The sequence below is a fragment of the Nyctibius grandis genome, chromosome 16 (assembly GCF_013368605.1).
Source record: "Nyctibius grandis isolate bNycGra1 chromosome 16, bNycGra1.pri, whole genome shotgun sequence".
Classification (NCBI taxonomy): domain Eukaryota; kingdom Metazoa; phylum Chordata; class Aves; order Nyctibiiformes; family Nyctibiidae; genus Nyctibius; species Nyctibius grandis.
In genome coordinates this window covers 7,204,546-7,224,181 of record NC_090673.1, presented here as the reverse complement: position 1 = coordinate 7,224,181, position 19,636 = coordinate 7,204,546, and the positions used below count along the sequence as shown (strand labels likewise).

Genomic DNA, 19,636 nt, shown 5'->3' with positions numbered 1-19,636 from the left:
TCTGCCTCATGCTTCAAGACAGATCAATTGCTTAAGGTGTTTCATATTCAGAATATGGGCACAAACCAGAGAAATTCCTCCACACATATTCCTGCAGTGAGATAGGATGATACATCACAGAGAATTAGATATTGTAAGGGCTGGAGAATCCCTTTTGCTGCAAGGCAGATCAGCTGAATTGGAAGGGAACTCATAAGAGAAACAGTTTATGTAAAAATAAGCTATTTTTATTTCTTTCTTTCCCAGATTCTGGAGAGTTCTCAGACATTGCTAAATGCCCTGAAGGAAGAAATTGGGAATGCTGGTAAAGCCAGTGAGCCACAAAGCACCTCAAAAGACAAAGAAAAACAAGCACATGGACAAAAGCATTCCTAAACTTGTTCTTCAACCTGGAAAGTCCTGTTGGTCTGGGACAGCTGCTGTTCCGGTACAAGGATGCCATATTTAATAAAAGTCTTTTTTTCACAGAAGTAAATTTTCCTTTCAGGTGCACTTTGGTATTAGTTAGAGAGCTACTAAAGTTAATCCTCAAATGCTAGAGATCAGGGTAGGCATCTACGAAAAAAATATCCTTTAGTTTGAGCACAGTGATACTGAAGTATATCCCAGGAGGTGAGTTATTAGCTAATGCTTCTGCCCTCAAACCAGCATTCACCTTGCTCTGCCAAGAGCAAGCTAAGAGTTCATCTGGTACGGACAGAGATTATTAGAGTACAAAGCCGGGAAGTGCGAAGGCAGCACTCGTGAGGTGCAAATCACAGCTACAAGGTAGAGCAGACAAACTGGAAGGAGGAGTGGGGAAGTCAGCAGCACACCAGGGCACCACGTGCTCCTCTCGAGAAGCACACTCTGCACTCCCACGCTCCACTGAGCCTGTCCTAGCCAGAGAAGTTGTAGGCACAGAGCTAATTCACTGAGAACAGCACACAGAGTACCAGAGCAGCTTTTCAGTTGGCTGAAGTCAGTGGAACAAGCTGCAGGATATTGTTGGCTTTAGCATTCCTCACTGATCCAGAGCAGAATGAAGTCAGGACTAGTTCAGACACCTTGTCCCTGACTTTACTTGCAAGCAGCTTTTGCTTCACCACCTGCAGTTTTGTTCAGCTACAAATCTAGCCCGAGAGCTGCCTTAAACTGCCCTGAGCTTTTCCACAGTGCAAGATGCTCACTGGGATCTTTTCTGCTAGAAAAGCTGCGCATAACCTGTTCTTCAAACATAGTCCCTGATCTCCTTTGGCTGCGTGCACAGCTACTGGGTATGGGCACTGCTCAGTGTTTAACTCTGCGTGTCTGGTAACTGACTCATCCCTTGAATCTAGCAGTCACTAGTGGTCCTGCATTTTTCCTCATTCTACCCCAGTCTCAGCATCTTGTCCTGAAGCGTTTAATTAATGGGAGAAGCCTCAGCACATGGGATTCGCTGCTGTTCCCACGGTACTTGCATCATGTCACAGGCAGATACACTGCCAGCCCCATGCTGCTCCTGGGAGGTCACACGGGGAGCAGATCTCGAGTTATCTTGAAAAGGACAAGCGTTAGAAGTGCAAGGAGGTGGAAAGTCTGTCTTTGTGGCCCCTCCAGCCAACGCCTAACAAACTGCTGAGTATCTCATCATATTTTTTGCATTATCTTTCCAGAAATATTTGGGCAACCGGGGCAGAAGAGGAGCACAGCTAGAAGTAGGTATGTCCTAACATTTAGTTCTGACCGTATTTTTCAGCAGAACAACCTTCCTCCTGCTGCTACAATATACACCAAAGCAAGTGCAAGGTATGCAGAGCATTTTCAGTTCACAGACCAGCATCACCTTGAGTGGACATCCATCATCTATATATCATAGACAAATCAATAAACATATCAAATTTAATCAAAGATACCAGCCTGTTCCTTTGGATAGAGCCACACTGGGGTACCACTCATTTCATGAAGCCCAAAGAGGCCGTATCTATTCCAACTGCGTGTCTTTTAATCCCAGAAGTACAAATTACATTAGCAGCAGTGTTCCGTCTTTTCCAGAGTGCAATTTTGACCCTGAGTTTACAATAGTAGAAAACTTAAATGGAAGAGTCTAGCAGATTCCTTTGCATATTGGCTGCATTAAACAATTACAATAGAACTATAAAAATCCTAGAAAAAAAAAACCATATTCCTTGTTCAAGTTCTGCAGAAGAAAGGAGTGAAATGGCCCTCCTGTGCTTTGCATCAGAGGAGCAGAGCCAGTATGGCTAGAAGGAAGCCTCCCCGCCAACGAAGACATAAATCTTGGGCCTGGCCCCGTTAGATGCAACAAGAGGAACTGGCAAACTGAAGCACAGTCAGCAGTTATTAGAGACTGGGCGCCAGAGTTGGGTATGGACAGATCAAAGCTATGGCCAATGTTTGGGAATCTTCAAGAGGCTGAAGCCAGTCTGGACACTTCTTTACAGATCAGTGCAAAAATGACACCTAAAGCTAACAGCATTTATTCCCCTTCCCATCCCTCACACAGTGCGTTCAGCGTCCTTCACAAGAACGTAACTGGCACATTAATTCCATGATTCAGTTAAACTAGACCCAGAAACGTGCTGAGAACAAACCATAAACCTTCAACGGTTTTCCAAACTGACCCCCAATCTAGCTGTCAAATCACCACCACTTCTGTGAATCCAGCTAACTGCCCAGATACTCCCAGTGCTCCAACTCCAGAACTGGTCTTCACTGGGGCCTCTGATGGAAGAAGCGTTACAAAAGCCGTCCAGACCCCATACAGTGCCTGGATGTGTGGACTCAGATAAACACTGAGAGAATCTACATCCATCCTGGGATTACAGATCTGCTCTTAAACTGCTTGCCTAATAGGCAGCTGATCTTGAACAAGGAATACGCAAGGCCACAGGTAGAATAAATCATACGCCTTAAAAGTAGTAGTTAGGTCCCAGAATCCAGTGCAAATATTCTCCAAAGATGCCTGATAGCATCTAGTCCACCCTTGGCATCAGGATCCAACTAAAACTGCAGTGAGGGAGGGACCCAGAAGCTGGTTTCCGTGGTGCTTGCGTGGGCGTTGGGAAGGTGCACTGACATGTTGTGTCCAGCAGCCGCTGCTGCAGGCTAGAAGATGAAACGATCAAAAATACAGAGCAGGCTCGCTGCTGAAATCCGAGAGTCCGCCCTTCTCTGCTGGGGTGAGCTGTGGAGAAAGCAGAGTTGACATGGAGGTGTCATCAAAGCCAAAGGAAACCTTTGGACGGTGAAGGCTGCATTGGCACCTTGCCCCAGGCTAACAAGCATGTTTAATCCCCCCCTCCAAGCGCCCTGGAGTCCAGAGCGTGCCAGCTGCCTTAAGTCTCCTTTACGCATACAGGGAGAGGCAGGTCTGCCAGTGGGACCTTGTGTTGATCCCTCTGTGAGCAGTGGCACACCTCCCGAGGCAGCAAACACACACGCAGGTGTTCAGTGAAAGGCACGTCCCGTCCCACCCACTGTCCCCACCAACCCAAGCACTGGATAAGAGCACAGCAGGACAAAGCCAAGACCTGCTCATTTAAAGTCTCACCATGACTTGGCTCCCACGGGAATCAGCCTCCTTTGGGAGGGGTCTCTCTGTGGCAGGCATCTCCTCATACTTCTGCTCCTGCCACTCGCTGAACTTCACGGAGTGCTTTGGGGTGTAGCTGGATAAATCTGCTGGAAGCACAAAGCTGACATGAATATTTCCCGCTGCCCCAAAAGGAAGAGGGATCAGGATCCTGGCAGGGACAGCGTGGAAACTGCCCATGTTCCCTGTTCTGGTTCAAGCCCTGTCCCCACTAAGCCCCGATTCTGCCGTCAGCTGGCAGCAGTCACCTCCGTTAGCATTCCCACCTGGGTGGAGCCCCACAAGGGGCTGTAGGAAACATGGACAGCATCGGACACAACCAGTAACCCCCCCAGTGCCACCACAGCGCCTCGCTCACCTGAGTTAGGTGTAGTGGGATGCAAAGTGCCATTTGGGCGTGGAATGTAAAAGGTGCAAGATTTGTCCTCCTCTGTTTCAGAAGCATGTCCTTCCTCTTCCTCCTCCTCCTCTTCTGCCAGCGAGCTCTCTGACGGGTACTCAAACATAGTCTGCAAACTGGTCTCGTTGAAAGAGATCTTCATCTAGACAACAGCAAAGGAGAATTATTAGAAAGCAGCACAAGAAACCGCTGATCCCAACATTTGCTCTGGCAACGGCCACCTCCCACCACAGGGCCTCACCCTGGTTTAAAGGAGCCGTTGCATATCCCCCCACCTTTCCCAACGTGCCTCACCAAATCTCTCACCGCACTGAGAGAAACCACAAAGGCAGATAGCCAAATAGATGGGATGGAGCCAGGAGGCTCAGAGGTCTGGAGCACCCCCTGCCTTTCTGTCCTGGCCCACACTTTGCCATCATCTAACGCTGATGCCCAGCAGCCAGGAGGAGCTGCCGGCGTGTCCCTCAAGAGGGATCAGTGTTACCAAGGAGGAAAGGAAAGCACCCACATGTTGGAAAGGTGACAGCGCTGATGCCTGCCAACTCGTTTGGGTACCCATGCTCTAGACTATAGACACAGCAATGATCAGGACATTTTTGGGAAGACGTCCTGGCAAAAAGCTATTTCAGCTAGATAAAAAACAGGGTTTAATACCAGAAGGGAGAAGATGGAAGCAGCTAAAGGAGAGATAGTAACAGATGGTAGTAGAGAGGGAAAACACTGGACAAGTGGGAAGCCCTTAAAGGTTCTGTTTTGAAACCAATTTAGTATTCTCACTAATGACCTTCGCACAATAACTGGGAGACTGAGAATGAAGAGGACTCCAACATAGGAGTTCCTCAAGGAAAAACAGAATTTTATGGGTCATTCAGAAAACTGGAGAGCAAGAACACTAGAAATGGGATGATGTTTAAGACCAACCCTTGCTCTAAGAGAAGTTCATCACCTAATGCCTCCTCTGCGCTGCAAAGAAGCATGCTGGAGCTGTGTGCTACTCTGCCCGAGTTCGGGATGTACCTCGGCTGGCTCCCTTCGGGATGTACAGGCTGGCTCCTTTCCCCACGCTCCCAGGAGAAGGAAGGATGGAAATGGCAGAGAAGGCAACCAGCTGCCTTTCCCCTTCCCTGCCCCAGCCCTGGCCAGAGCCACTATGACCTTCTCCAGATGACACATGAGGAAAGGAATGATTATATTTCAGAGAAAAAGAGTTGGAACAAAATGACCCTGAAGATCAGAGCATCCCAGTTGCTGTTCCCTGAATTTCTCACCCCTGCTGCTGACCTAGATGCTCCCCGACCCGAGCCAGGCAGCGGAGCGGGCAGCGACCATGCACAATGTGGGGTCTGTACTGTGGGGATGAGCCACGCTTCCAGGCACAAAGGCCACGAGGGTCGAGGTGTCCAGGGCTCCTGAAAGCTCAGAAGCTATCCCAGACCCAGACACTGCACGCAGGCTGCTGACCAGTGCTGGCAACTGTGCTGTAGGGCAAGAAGTGCTTGGCTAAACACGAAAAATAAAGGGGACAGGAGAGCTGGGCTTTGTTTTTAGAATTTAAGCTTGGGAGATGGAACTAAGTTTTCCTGGGTTTCTGCTATCAGGGGGAAATCACTAAGAAAAATGACTCTGAGTCCAATTTGGACCAAAGCTGCGTGTAGTGCAAGAGGAGAAAACAGCCTCACCAGGGACTAAAACCAGAGCGTAGAAAGCAGCAGCAATGACCAGGAGACACCGACCATGCAGTGCCCAGAGGCACCGTGCCAACAGCCCAGCCTAAGCCCTGAACTAAAGCAGCTCCCACTTGTCCACAGCCAGTTCAACTGGGGTCACGCTTGCTCCCCAGGGCTGGGCTGGGTGTCCTGCAGACCGCTCTGTCTCCAGGGTTCGTCGGGTACCTGCTGCAGAGAGCCCGCAATGCTGGAGGAGGCAAAAGTTGAAGCTATTCAAAAAGAGCAATAATTAAGCCCAGCGGTGCCAGCCCCACACACCCAGGGCTCCAGCCTCGGGGGAGAGCTCATAAGATAATTTGCCGCTTCAGCAACACCTCCAGCTGGGCCAGCGCAGCCTACACGAAGGCTGACGCCAGGCAGTCCTGCTTGGTGTGAGGGCACCCCAGCACAAGAGCCCCCCAAACCCTGTTGGCTTGCTCTACGGTAGCGTCCCACCCCCGCACCCAGCGCACTCTACCAAGAGCCCTACGGCCGCTCGGCAATAAAGCACTCGGACGCACCCCAGCAAAGCAAACACCGGAGGAACAACCAGGCGCTGGCACAGGGTCGGACTCCTGCGAACGTGCTCTCCCTGCACCTGCACACCCCTCCCGTGGCACACAGGGAGAGCAGAGGGCAAAGCAGCCCCAAAACCCAAAGCAATAAACCTGCCAAGAGCCGTGGCATCACCTGGGTTCCCCTCTCCAAACACGAGGCCATTTCAGGGGAAGCACGAAGCAGCTCTGCTTGACCCAACAGAAGCTGGAGGGCAACTTATTCAGGAAAAACCAGGGGACACAGGTCAATATAACTGCACTAAGAAACCCTCTGAGCAGAACTGAGCACTGTGCGTAGGGAACACAGGGAGATTCAGTCCCAGGAACCATCTAAAAAAGAAAAATCAGGAGCCCAGTAACGGCACAGACAACAGGTTTGCACAGCCAGCAGCCAGCCAGCCCCGTGCCAGAGCATACAGACTGTTATAGGAACACAAAAGGCAACGGGTAATTTTCTTTAGAAGAGCCAAGCACACTCCAGCACAGCCCGAGGACACTGTTCATCGTGTCTCAGCAGCGGTTCCCCTCTTTCTGCCTCAGCAGCAGCTGCCAGCTGGGGAAAAAAAAATAATTCTGCACCCTTCAGCTGTGGATGTTTGCAGGGATTTGTGACTACTGGCTCAGCTGAATGCTTCACCCAGAACTGTGTCACAAAACCAGGGTCCAACCCAAAACCATTTCTCTATATGTTAATACTCCGCCCAGCAATCAGAGCCACACTGGGAAGAATAAGGCAGGCTTTTCAGGGAATATTGTGCTGTTCAGCCACCAGATTCTTGTTGCCATAGAAAAAAACCATGTATTTATTTGCTCATATTTGAATAGTAATGAATAATAGAGATCCCAGGAAAGAGAAGCCAGGGTAAACATTGCCCGACAAGCATAAATCTGAGTAGCCATACATGGCTAACTTAGAAAAGGAAAAAAAAAAAAAGTCAACCTTGTTTCAGGTGATGCAGGTTGTCAGGACCCAGTCTGCACCCAGACCAACGACGAAAAAGCCCCCATGTACATATTAGAAATAAAAATAACCAGTTTACAGAAACCAACTGGAGCCATGAACAATAAAAGTCAGCAGACACCTCATCACCTCCGAACACCGAGGTGGGAAAGTCTACAAGACTTCGCAGTGAACAAAAGAGCAAACACCCGATGGCTCCTCACAAACCAGGGGCATCATCGTAAGTCTCAGGAGCAAACCATGGGGCTCATCTGCATCCTCAACTCCAGAAGCAATCTCTTTAGTGTGGCTTTTCTCTTCTCCACCTATTATCGTATTTGCTTACTGGCAGGTGTGGCAAAGCCAAAGTGATACCGTAGGGTGCTTTACACCTTTTGAACAGGAACCTCTTTGGCAATTCAAATCCTCGCCTTATAAAAGTAAGAAAAAAAAATTGTTCTATGCATTAAAAGAAAAAAAAAAATCACCCTTTAGCTATATTCCAGCAGGGAGAGTCAGGGTCAGCATATTGATCCCCCTCGTAGCAGCCTATGATGGGACTGAAAATGACCGAGCCTGTTTCCCCCTCCCCGCAGAGCGGTGGTGACCAGCCGTCCCCCAAACCCGTGGCTCTCGCAGGAGGCTGCCAGGGGCACCACTGCTGTCCCCGCTCACCCTGCGGAGGGGATGGCGAGTCACGGAGCACAAGCTGGCATTGATTCCTGCCCCTGCTAACACCGCATGGTGCCTCCAGCACATCCAACCCCACCACACTGCTGCTGCACAGACTAGACAAGAGGGCAGGAGCTGCTGCGGAGGGACAAGAGGGACACAGCAAGTTTTTGGTAACGTGGTTATGCCACCCAAGTACTTCACAAGATCCAAACAGCTGAGTAGCACCAGGGATCAAGATTTGCTCTTTTCAGGTACTGATTTTCCTCTAATCCTCCTCTCTCCCCAAGCAATATAACCCTGAAATGACAAAATTAGTGACTGCACTGACTCCCTAGGACGTGCACGGGCTGCCAACGTGCTGCTGGGTGTGATTTAAAGCAGCTGGTTGAACAGTTTTTCACACCTGGTCAGCCAAATGCCTCCTCCTTTTTCAGGAACAGCAGCAGCAGGGTTTCAGCTGATATCTGCAGGAAGGGTGGACAAGAATTCAGCATGAATACAAAAGAGCAAGTGATTGAAATCTCTGACAGAACAAGCAGGGACAAAAATCGGTGGTTTGAAGAAAGAAAATCACCTTATGCTTCTGTGCAGCCTTATATTGAGCTTTGCTACATATTTTGCTGCACTGAGCATCCAGAGGTTTGGTCAACAAGACAAAAGCACAAGACAAAAGCACCAGATACCCAAGAACTGCAGCAGCAGAGAGCTGGGAGCGCATCAGGAAGCCTGTTGATATTGAGCATCCCATAGAGGTTTGCAGGAAACAGCACCCCAAGCTGGGCAGCAAAGCTCCTCAAGCACCAAAACCCATTGGGTAGGTTGGAGGAGGCTCTGCCCAGCGGAGCTCAGGATCTGTGCGAAGAGGTGGGTCTCCTAACACAGAACAACCTCCAAGCTCCACGCTGCCATGGGGTGAGAGGGAAGATCCCTGCACAGACAAATAACTGCTTGTGAGACTGGAAACAGAGGGTAGAAGCAGATATTTTACAGAGTGGACAAAGATCCCCAAAGGGTTCACCCTGGTCTTTCCATCTGACCCAGCCTGACCATTCTCACAGATCAGCAAATTCAGTAAAAGGACATGGGGGAGCAGCTCACAAACTGCATACCTCTGCAGGGACCTTCCATCTTTTTTCATTACAGCCTGCAGTCAATGATCTAGACAACTCTCATGCGATGCAGTTTTCTCTCTGAAACTCTTAGATAAAGAATTTTGCGGAAAATGAGCCATTTCCCAGGAGTTAGCAATGAGCTTATCTGCATGCTTGTATTTGTCCTGGAAACACGGTCATGTGTCAGCCCAAATTGTTTAATATCTCCAGGCACAACCTTTTGCACAGCAGCCTGGAATAGTACCATGAGGGCTGCAGTAGCATGAGCATACTACCAAGGCATTTGCTGTCATTCAGGAGAAGATAAGGAGCTTTTGAACCTCTAAAGCCTTTCCTTGACACAGGAAGAAAGGGTTTTTCCCTGACAGGTACACCTAGGAATGGAGAGGACTTGAGACTTTGTTCCTGGATCAGATTAACCCTGCACTGCTACGGCTGAAACAGCCTAAGTATGGCCAGAAAGTTGCAGATGGCACTTCAGAAATGTACTTTTCTGTCATGCTGTACAAAAAGAAGAGTTTTGGGGCATAGGAGTTGGCTGCTCCACCATAAGCTCACTTGATCATACTTTTCCAAGAAGCGTTTCCCAACAGTAACGCTGAGTTTTGCTCAACCATTAACTGCATCACAGAGTTGGTTACTGAATAGAACTAGAAGCACTAAAGATTTACAGCAGCAGCACGTCAAGGGAGCGCTGCGTTGCTGCTAAAGGAGAGGTTGCCTCCAGAATCGCATCCCAGCTCCCAAACCACAAGGCAAAACAAGAAAGTCTCCATTTACAAGGCAACCCACAAAGCCAGCTCTGTGTAATCAATATGCTGAAGCACATGGTAGACAGGAGCAATGCATGGAGATTCGAAATATTAAACTCCTTGTACAAGACACGGGGAAGTTTCAAATTCCTGATGAGAAGTGACAGGGCAGGGACAGTCCCCGAGAGCATCGCAGGGCAGGCAGCTTTGTTAACTCTTCCTTTGACTTAGACAAGAACAGATTCCAGCGCCCAAACAACCCCGGGGCAGTTGGAGTCACAGCCTGATGCGGTACAAAGCAGTTATTCACCCAAGGATCCCTTCATTCCTTTGCACATCTGCGGGCAAAGGAGCCAGAGCCTTCCACAGTTTAACAAGCAATTCAAATATGACTTACTTGGCCTATAAGAATTGGACAAATCTCCCTACATATATGAAACAGATCTCATCTGAATACACAAAGAGAGCAGGCACAAACAAGATACAATTAGTGCCAAGACTTGGTATCTTCATGAACAATGCGCAAGACTCCCAAAGAGCAGAAGATTCTGCTATACAGGGAACTCCAAGCTTACAATTTGTGGCTACAACATGGTGCAGCCCTGGGAGATGCCACCCACAAACACTTCTGTGCAACCAAGACTGAGCAGAGCAGTCCAAACAAATACCTTGGCTTGGTGCAAGTGAACCGTCTCCAGCTGGAACTGGACAGACGCAGCATCATTTCCCAGGAAATATGGTGAAGATGGGAACAGAATTACTTCCCACCCTGGCAAGAAGCTCATTCTAGACTTGAGGAGCAAAAGGCTTCAGTGACATGAACAGTATCAGCTGCACGAGAGAGCTCGTGTCTCTCTTGCCCTTTTTCTCTACTACTAATATGCAAAAGATGGTACTTCCTCAAAGAGAAGTGACTCAGTGCAGCAAGTTCACCGTGGGCCTTACGGATATACCCTCAGACCTGCATTTTCACCAGCTGCAAGCTATACATTTCCCTAAGCAAGCGTTTTGCTCTCATAGTGTCGGAGGTATTTTCCTCAGGTTGCCTATAGTCCATCAAATGCCTACGGAACAGCAGCTCCATCCTGCCAAGTTCCCAGGATCATCATTGGTGTGAATTCTGGGGTTGTCCTACGCTGGGACAGGAGTTGGACTCGATGGTCCTTGTGGGTCCCTTCCAACTCAGGACATTCTATGATCTGAAGGGCACTTTTCAGAAAACATCAGCACCAAGTTCCTTCAGCCCAGATTTTCCCAGGATGTTTGCGAAGCTTCTCTGTGTGACACAGATGCTTCACGTGACTCTCCCTACACAAACTGCCCAAACAGAGATATCGTCACAGCTTCATGGCACACCCACATCCCGCTGCAGTCACTAGGAAGAGTCCAGATGTATAAATAGATTTTAAATTGTCCAGGTTTCATTTGGGAGGGGACTGAGCACAACCCCAGAGGTGAAGGAGATGCTGCTGCAGCAGCTCTTACTGACATTTCCTTCACTGCCGCTGAACCTGGAAACTAAACATTTTCATTTTTCCTACCATTTCCCACATATAACACAGACAAGCAGGACTTCTGCCCTGGCCAGCCTGAGAGTGTGCTTCCTCAGCCCTTCTGAGGAACACCATGGAAAAAACAGAGGGGCAAGGAAAACCCAAACCCAAGACAAGCTGAATACTTGAGATGGAGGAAAATTATAAACCATCTCCAATCTGGTCCACAGATTAAGGAAACCAATTAAGATAACGTTAACTGTAATCCGTGTGATCGGAATTCAGAGCACAAAGCTCTCCAAATCTCCTCTCGAGCTCTGGGACAGGCTGAGCCCTGGGCATGTCCTAACCAGCTTCAAAGGCAGGCTCGTCTCTTATTTGCGTCAGAGTTTCTATTTTAGTTCTTCTGTTCCATTCCCCGTGCTGCTGACAGCGGCAGGCAAGCAGGGGACGGAGGAAGAGAACCGGGGGAAATGTAGGAGCAGCTCAGACTGTCACTGTGGCACGAGGCAAAGCATGGGAGGGGCAAGGCCACGGAGAATCTGAGTCGCAGAAAATTTCCCACTACGGAGATGAGATAACTATGTTTCATCTGCTCTGCCAGGCACTTAGTACAACGAAGAACCAGCACTTCAAGGAGCTGGCGGGCAGTGGGGCAACAAAACACAACCTACCTCCCCACTGACAGCCTCAGGTCCAGCTTGCAAGGTGGTTTCAAAACTGTAACCACAACAAGATCCTGACTTCTAGAGTCTTTGGCCATCAACACCATAGGCTAAAAATCAGCAGAATTAGAAAAGGGCAGGGAAATTGCACTGTCTGGGTGAAACAGCCCTGCTCACATCAGACAGGTAGTAGAAATCACCTCCGCAGGGGAGGAACCATGCCTGATCATCCAAGACATGTATTTACTAAGCAGGACTTGCCACTGCTGACCTCATCTACCAAAAATTCAATGCATCCATGTCAGATACATACTACAGCCCCTCCTTAAAGGTGGCAGATGTGTTTGCCCCAGCAGAGCACAGCCATGAGACAGAAAATAGAACAGGAACATGCAGCTCTCCCAGAGCTAAATAACACAAATCCTTGTCCTGAGCCCTCCAAAACAGAGAGATGAGGGAATCTACGTAATTTTTGCAGAAAGATTTTTGCTTCTACCACCAGGTTAATTTACTTGTGTTATATACTGAAAAAAAAAAAAAAAAAACAAACCAAAAACACACTTGAGGCATTCACCGGTATTTAGATTCCACCCTGTGCAGACTTGCTCCAAACAGGTCCAGGCAACAGCTGGAAGTGTTCATCCCTGCCAGTGTCTCGAGCCTACACCTGGTTCTCACAGGAGACCATCTCCAGCAGAACTGAACAGATGGAAAGCTACAGAGCAAGAAGTTCAGCAGGTTAGACCAACAAAACTGCTGCCCAATCCTGCCCATGATGAAAAGCTGAGGGATGTTTAGAATATTTTTTTAACAGATATTTAAGTGGGCATTTGGAAAGCATATTCAGGCATTATGCAGCTCAAAACGTTAGAAAATGGACCATGTTGAAGTCAACATAAGCTGGAACCTTTTGAAGGTCAGCTGAAGCTGAAGATCTTTGAAGACAATTTTGCAAAGAAGCAGGGAAGTGTTAGACTTCAACTGTTTGGATCCCACCAACCTTGCTCTTGCTCTGTTCATGCACAGCTGCAGCTCATCTTCCAGCACTCAAACTGCCAACTGTGTCAAGCAAAAACCATTCAAACCACCAACAACCTGATGTCTGTTGGCTCTCAAGTCCTGTTATTTACAGGACTTTGGATGGCCTGGCCAGAAGTCACCTTTCCTGCAGGATCCCCAAGAGGTACCAGGTCCTGGAGAGGACAAACATACTGTGACTTGGGATAAACTTCAGGAGTGACAAGACATAAGGAAGGAGAACAGTCAGGGCAAACTCTGTACACGCAGGACCTTCATGGCAGAGTCCAACCTCCAACAAGATAAGAATGTGAAGCCTGAAGACTGACAACTACTTCTCAGGACCCCAGCTGGCTCAGCAGTTTGCAGTCCTGGCCAATCACTCGCTCCAACATGCCAGTCACGTGTTTTACAGAAACCTAGATTTCTATCTTGCTGACAAATTTATTGTACGTTATTTTGGCAGGTAACCAAACCAAGATTAGTTCTTGTCAGCAGCCGACCCAGATCTTATCCTGTGAGATCCCAAAGATCCACATCCTGCAGCAAAGCCTTCCCTTCCTCCCAAGCCTGCTATCAGGCTGAAGTGTCTTTATTTCTTCTGTAATAACAGAGTACGAAGACAAGCACTGAACAGAGGTCACCAACAGCGCTCTGCATCCTCTCCCCCCACTCCTTGTTTAGCACAAAGGTCAGTAGGTCTCCTTCCACCCCTATGCACGTATCCTGTCCTCACCGTCGGGGCTGACAGCTCAGCCAGCAGCTGCCCAGCGCTCCGCTTGCAGCCCAGCACACCCCTTCAAAGCTGCAAACGTTCACTTAAGTTTTCAAACTGAAGTCACACCCCTCCTGCTAAATTTTCAAACTGAAGTCACACCCCTCCTGCTTTATCTGCTCTGTGATACCGCTTGGAGAGGTCTCAGAACAGCCACAACGTGGATGAACAGTCCTGACGGGCATCCTCACGCCTGTACGAGGACAAGAGCTCAAACCCCCTGCCCACACAGGCAGCCCGGTCCCCGGGACAAGCACGGCTGGGGCTCTGCCCTCCACCTGCAGATCTTGACCGTGTGCCATCATACACAACCCCATGTTCACCTTCGCAGCCCTGGGCAAATGACGACTGTCCCACCGCAGCAGCTCTAGTTGCACAAGAGAGCTGGGAAACCATTTTTCATTCTGACACAAGAACAGCATTTCTCTCTCTCCCTCATCAGCTCAAGATACAGCTCCAACCCCAAAACAAACAGCTGCTTCACATATTTGAAGTGTCTGGAAGGAGCAATAAAGCTATTTTTCCTTGAACACCAGCAGGCCACAGCAAAGTCACAAGTCAAACTCAGTCCTGCAGCCACGGGGCTGATCGCAGGGGGCTGGAGCTCCCCCTGCGCAGACCAGAGCAGTGCTGGAACCCACTCCCACGCTGTCCCAGCCACCCTCCTGCTCCAAAAAGCCACGGAGATGTGGACTGGAGGACGTAGACTGAGTCAGCTGCATTTTGCTGGCATCTCTACCATAGTCAGGCAATCAGTGGCCAAATAAGGGGACAGAAGAGAGAGGCCAAATTTCCGCTTTTGAAGAAGAAACACAATTTGCACCGTGCAGAACAATCAGTCCAACTGCCACAACCACCTCTCTCCCTCCTACTAAATCATTAGCCCTGACCGTAAGCACAGGCACCCGCTGATCTGCAGGAACACAGAACTTCCAGGCTGTGCCAGGCCTGCTGTTTTCCTCGCCCAGATTCCTGCTGAGCACCAGCGAGCGGATGAAGTTTTCCAAGTCATCGAAGTTTCACTAAACGCCACTTTCTTGAGCCTGGAGCATACTTAAAGACCTTTCAGCAAATCCAAAGCAAAGTTTGGAAAGGAAGACGCTCAGCAGGAGGTGGGCTCATCCGGCAGGTCTGCCTGGAGAGAATCACCCCAAAAGACCCGTGTAGCTGCTCAGTGAAACCAGCATCAGGTTTGATTTTGATACCCCCAAAAGAGAAAGGGACATTGGTTTTACCAAAAAACTGCAGCTTCCAGGTCACAGGAAATGTCTGCGTCTGCCCAATTCGGGCCAAAACCAAGCTTCTGAAAACCCCGACACATCTACAAAACAGAACCCTTGTTTTTGGCCGGTTGCCTTGGCGACACACAGCGATCTCTTGGGAAGAAACCAAGGAATGCGTCCCAATACTAGCTCCTTTCATTTCAGGCATCAACACTCAGCCTTATTACCCAGAGTAAAAGCCACAAACATCCTCTAGGTTAAAAGTAAACAGAAATCTTTCCATTTGCTACAGCAACAGCATCTTCTGTACACTGGCTACAAAGTCCAACTCCACGCTTGCCTCCCCTAGCAGGAAGGGAACTGAAGGAAAACCTGGTGTTTCTCCCACTACTTTGCCACATTTAATTTTACCCAGAAACTTGTGGCTCTTTACTCCTTCTCCTTAAGCTGGATCTTATTTTCCAAAGGGTCCCCATTTGTTTCAGCCTCCTGAGCTCTGCAATGTAACAGGCAGTTCCTCCTTTACCTTTTAATACCTCTCTTCTCAGAAACGAGATCTTTATGCAAGTTCTCATGCAGGACATCCCCCACGTATAATTCTAAGCGAACACCGCTACAGTTGTACGTGCATCTCGCAGTATTTCGCACGCTTCATCATCAGAGTGCCTGCAGAGCGGGATAGTTAATGCTATTAAGCTGGTAAGAACAGAAGCGGTGAAGATACATGACCTGCCCAATGTCACACAAATCCAACACAGAGCAGAAAAACCAGCTGTCAACCAATTTCAGAGAATCATATTTTAGGTTGGGAAAGGAGCTCTGGAGGTCTCTAGCCCAGACTCCTGCTACAAGCAGGTCCAACCAGATCAGTCGCTCCAGGCTCTCCCCAGGCAAGTTTCAAACAGCTCCAGGGATAGAGATGCCACCACTTCTCTGGTTTCCTGTTCCAGTGTTTGACCAGCCTTTAACCAGTTCAGTCACTACACTAGCCTTGTCCTCACCTCCCTTCCTCCTTTTCTGTACTGCTTAAGGACAGCTTCCACCACGCACCACTTAATTGGTTTTGCTTATCATCTGAGGCTTTATTCTCGTACCAGCAAGGCTGCTGCCCCAACAGCACTGCCCTGCACAGCAAAATCAGCTCCACTGGCTGCATCAGAAGCCAGGCTTATCTAGGAGAGTCTGTCCCGCAAGGTTTCATGTGTATTTTGTGCTCCACCCTAAGACTACCCATAGCTGTAACATGTATTCTTGATATTTTCACCATTTATACCACATACGTGACTTGGTGTAAATCCAATTAATACCCCAAACTGCACAGAGCCAAGAAAACAGCTGGAATGAGCGTGATCCAGCAGGCATTTAAACAGAACAATTCCAGTCTGATTAAGCATTTCCTTGTAGGAGGACAAGGAAAAACTACAGGAGCACTGAGTGAGAATCAACACTCCTACTTATTTGCTTATTCTAGATCTCATGGTGTTCATGCTCCAGATCTGCTACCTGCATTAGTCATGATCAAATTAACACCGATTGTGGGCTCTTATGAAGGAATCTAACAACGTTAAGCCACGAGAAACAGCACTCACCGCCTCCCTTCTAAATGAGATTCAAAGGATTTCCTCAAATTATAATGCTCAGTGCCTCAGGCACCCATGTGGATTCAGTCCATCAAATATTTAGTTGAATTTAGGTAACGGAACGACAAACAACTCTTCCCGCTATGGAAAAACATGTCACGTCGCAGACCTAGGAATCGGGATTTGTCACCTTAGCGTGCTGCTTTCAGAGCCGAACAATTCACGCCTACTCCTCCGGCACAGCAAAATAACCCACTCTTTCAGCATGACCATGTCTTTATCACATCCAGATGCATTTCACCACGTCATACAAAGATTAATTCTCAATTTAAGGCTCACAAGGATCTAAGCTAGACCCCAAGCAGTGAGAAAACCTGGCATTCACTCCAAAGACACTCGGAGCAAAGACACTGCAAACGTCTGGCAGATCTTCAGAGATGCAGCTGCACACCCAGAACGAGCAGCCAGGTGGTATAATCCTATCAAGGGGAGTTAAGTTGTTGCTGATCTCCTTCTGCCTAATAGAGACCTAATTCCTGAGCCTCTATCAATACATCACTAACGCAGAGGAAGACGCTAACACCACTCTGCCCGCTGCGCTGTGTCACAAGCCGGGCAGTGACCACGGGGAGCTCAACATGTCCAACAGCCCCTGGACACAGAGAGAAGGGCTGGAGAGGGGGCAAGTCCTAAGCCGCTCAAACCACGCGACTCACCTCAATTTTATAAATATCTGAAATACTTTACTCTCCGTTATCATATCTCCAAGAAGTGATTGCGGGAGAGGCCCTGCAGTTATCACAGGTCACATCCCACCCTCATCTGCTTGGTGGAAGAGCACCCAATGCCCCCTCTCTGAGGGCAAGCCTCTGGCCCTTAAAAAGCCCAGAAAAACATCTTCCCACCCAGTGCCTCATGGCAAGACAAGCCAAAAGTAGTACTGAGCTACTTCCAGCCTGGCTGTTCAGCACAGAGGCACCCCAGGCAGTTACCTTCTTCCGGCGGGAGCCTGTCTTGCTCATGCAGGACCTCTCCAGGGACAGGTACCCCCCGATCACTTCGATCTCGTTCACCGTGGGGTAGCGCTTTTTATGGGACATGCCTGCTTGGGGCCCATCAGCATTCTCCACAGCTTTGCCTTTTCCTTTGCTCTCCTCTTCCTCCTCCTCCTCTTCCTCCTGCTGCAGCCTTCTGCTGGCATCAGCGAGAGTCTGCAGCCCCGAGGCAACGGGCTTCCTTTTGGGCACAACAGTGAAGGTGCTGCCTCCCCGCTGGTGGGGGACAGAGTGTGGTCTGTAGAGGGGCACGGAGGAAAACTCCATCTCCAGGTCAGGGCCAGCCCCTCCAGGCTGATCCGCCAAGCTCCCCATCCTCACAGCCGAGCCAGCCCTGGGAGAAAGCTCCCCACTGTCCGGCTCCACAATGTCGTCGATGTAAGTCACAGGTACCAACGGATCCAGAGGCGCCGCTGGGGAAGCGGCAGGCTCTTCCTGCTCCTGGGCAGAAGCCTTTGGGGCCTCCTTTGGTGCCTTCTCCTCCGAGGACGGTGGTGGCGGCCCTGGCCTGGCACTCTGGGCTGGAGGCTGAGCTGGGCCGCCCTCCCGGCGGGGCACGAAGAGGAAGGAATTGCGCGAATTCAGGCGCAGCTTGGCCAAGGCCTGGGCCTGCAGGTCATGGGCTGGGATGGCAGCCAAGTCGGGCTTGGGGGCCGGGTGGATCTCAAAGGAGCCCCCGGCCCGGGGAGCAGAGGCGGAGAGCGGCTGGGTGGAGCCGGTGGCACTGGGCGCCAGAGTGGCACTGGGTGGGGGCAACGTGGCCGCTTCAGCCTCCTCCGGCTTTGGCCTCCTGGCGTTGGCTCTGGCATGGGGAGCGCTGGTGGATGGCACTGGCGGCCCCTTGGGCGGCAGGGGACGGCTGGTGGGGACAGCGCTGGGCGTGGGGACAGCGCTGGGCTCGGGGACGCGGCTGCCGGGGGGCAGCCCCCGGGGGGTGACGGTGAAGGAGTTGGAGCCAATCTTGTGGAGAAAGCAGTTGGCCTGGGGGGCTGAGGCCTTGGGGGTGGCTGGGACCGCCTGTGGGGCTGCAGCCCTGGGGGGAGCCGGGGCTGCCTGGGGGGCTGCAGGCTGGGGGGTAACAGCCCGGGGGGGAGCCAGGGTCACGGACTGGGGGGTGACAGCCCGGGGGGGAGCTGGGGCCACGGGCTGGGGGGCTGCAGGCTGAGGGGGGGCAGCCCGGGGGGGAGCCGGCTGCAGGACAACAGGCTGGGGGGTGGCCGGCACCGCTGCGGGGGTGGCAGCCCGGGAGGGAGCCGGCAGCGGCTGAGGGGCAACCGGTGCCGCCTGCAGAGATCCCGGTCCCGCTTTTGGGGCCGAGGCCCGGGGGGAACCGGGTCCCCTCTGGGGAGGTGCCGAGGGCCGGGGGGAGCCAGGTACCACCTGCGGAGGTGGCGGCCCGGCCCGGGGGGAGCCCGGTGCCGCCGGAGGAGGGGCAGCCGGCCCGCCTGGCACGGCGCCGGGCCCGGGCCCGGGCCCGGGCCCGGTCAGCACCTCCCCGCCGCGGCGTCGGCGGCCCCGCGGCCGCTGCCCGAACTTCTCCAGGAGGCGGCTGACGGTGCCCGGCTCGGCCGCCTCGGGCGGCTCCGGCGGCTCGGCCGCCTCGTAGATGACGACCTGGTCAGCGCGGATCTCGGCGAGGGCGGCGCCGCGGCGGGCCAGCAGCTCCCGCAGCGGGTCGGGGCGCCGCGGCGGGGAGCAGGCGCCAGCCGGGTCCCGGCGGCGGCCAGGCAGCGCGTCCCCGTCGGTGAAGCATGCGGCGGCGTCGGGCTGGGACTCGATGATGAGGATGTTGTCGGCGCGGATGGTGCGGATGCCGGGCACGGCGCTGTACAGCTCCAGCAGCTGCTGCAGCGGCCGCGCCGCCCCGGGGCCGTGCCCGGGCAGCCCCTGCCGCAGCCGCCGCCGCTCGCTCTCCAGCCGCATGAAGGGGTTCTCGCGGAGCGGGCCCAGGCTCTCCGCCACCACCAGCCGCTCCCCCGCCGCCGGCTCCGGCTCGCCGCCGGCCGCCCCCGCCAGCTTGGCCCGCTTCCGCTCCAGGATCTCCCGCTTCCAGGCGGGCTGCGCCCGCGGCCCGGCCCCGAGCGGCAGCTCGGCGCTGCTCATGGCGGC

At 51.5% G+C, this 19,636-nt stretch overlaps 1 protein-coding gene across 2 annotated transcripts; it reads right to left on the bottom strand.

The window, feature by feature from the left end:
- Positions 1 to 255: 255 nt before the first annotated feature.
- On the bottom strand, positions 256 to 19,636 carry TPRN (taperin). 2 transcript variants are annotated; one of them, XM_068413909.1, is made up of 4 exons: positions 17,465 to 19,636; positions 3,936 to 4,119; positions 3,536 to 3,666; positions 256 to 3,169 (listed from the first exon to the last, which is right to left on the bottom strand). In XM_068413909.1, the coding sequence occupies exons 1-4, from the start codon at positions 19,628 to 19,630 to the stop codon at positions 3,107 to 3,109; spliced, it is 2,544 nt and encodes an 847-aa protein (XP_068270010.1). In that variant the 5' UTR covers positions 19,631 to 19,636; the 3' UTR covers positions 256 to 3,106. The 2 variants fall into 2 exon arrangements, with proteins under 2 accessions (XP_068270010.1, XP_068270011.1); XM_068413910.1 differs by having other exon boundaries at positions 3,536 to 3,663.

What these genes read in the sequence shown, in the direction of transcription:
- TPRN (XM_068413909.1), bottom strand. Translation starts at nt 19,630, where the DNA reads ATGAGCAGCGCCGAGCTGCCGCTCGGGGCCGGGCCGCGGGCGCAGCCC. An exon ending in CAGGCTCCCGCCGGAAGAAG is followed by an intron (nt 4,120 to 17,464) that starts GTAACTGCCTGG and finishes GCTGTTGTCTAG; the next exon opens with ATGAAGATCTCTTTCAACGA. An exon ending in CCCGTGGGAGCCAAGTCATG is followed by an intron (nt 3,170 to 3,535) that starts GTGAGACTTTAA and finishes CTTTCTCCACAG; the next exon opens with CTCACCCCAGCAGAGAAGGG.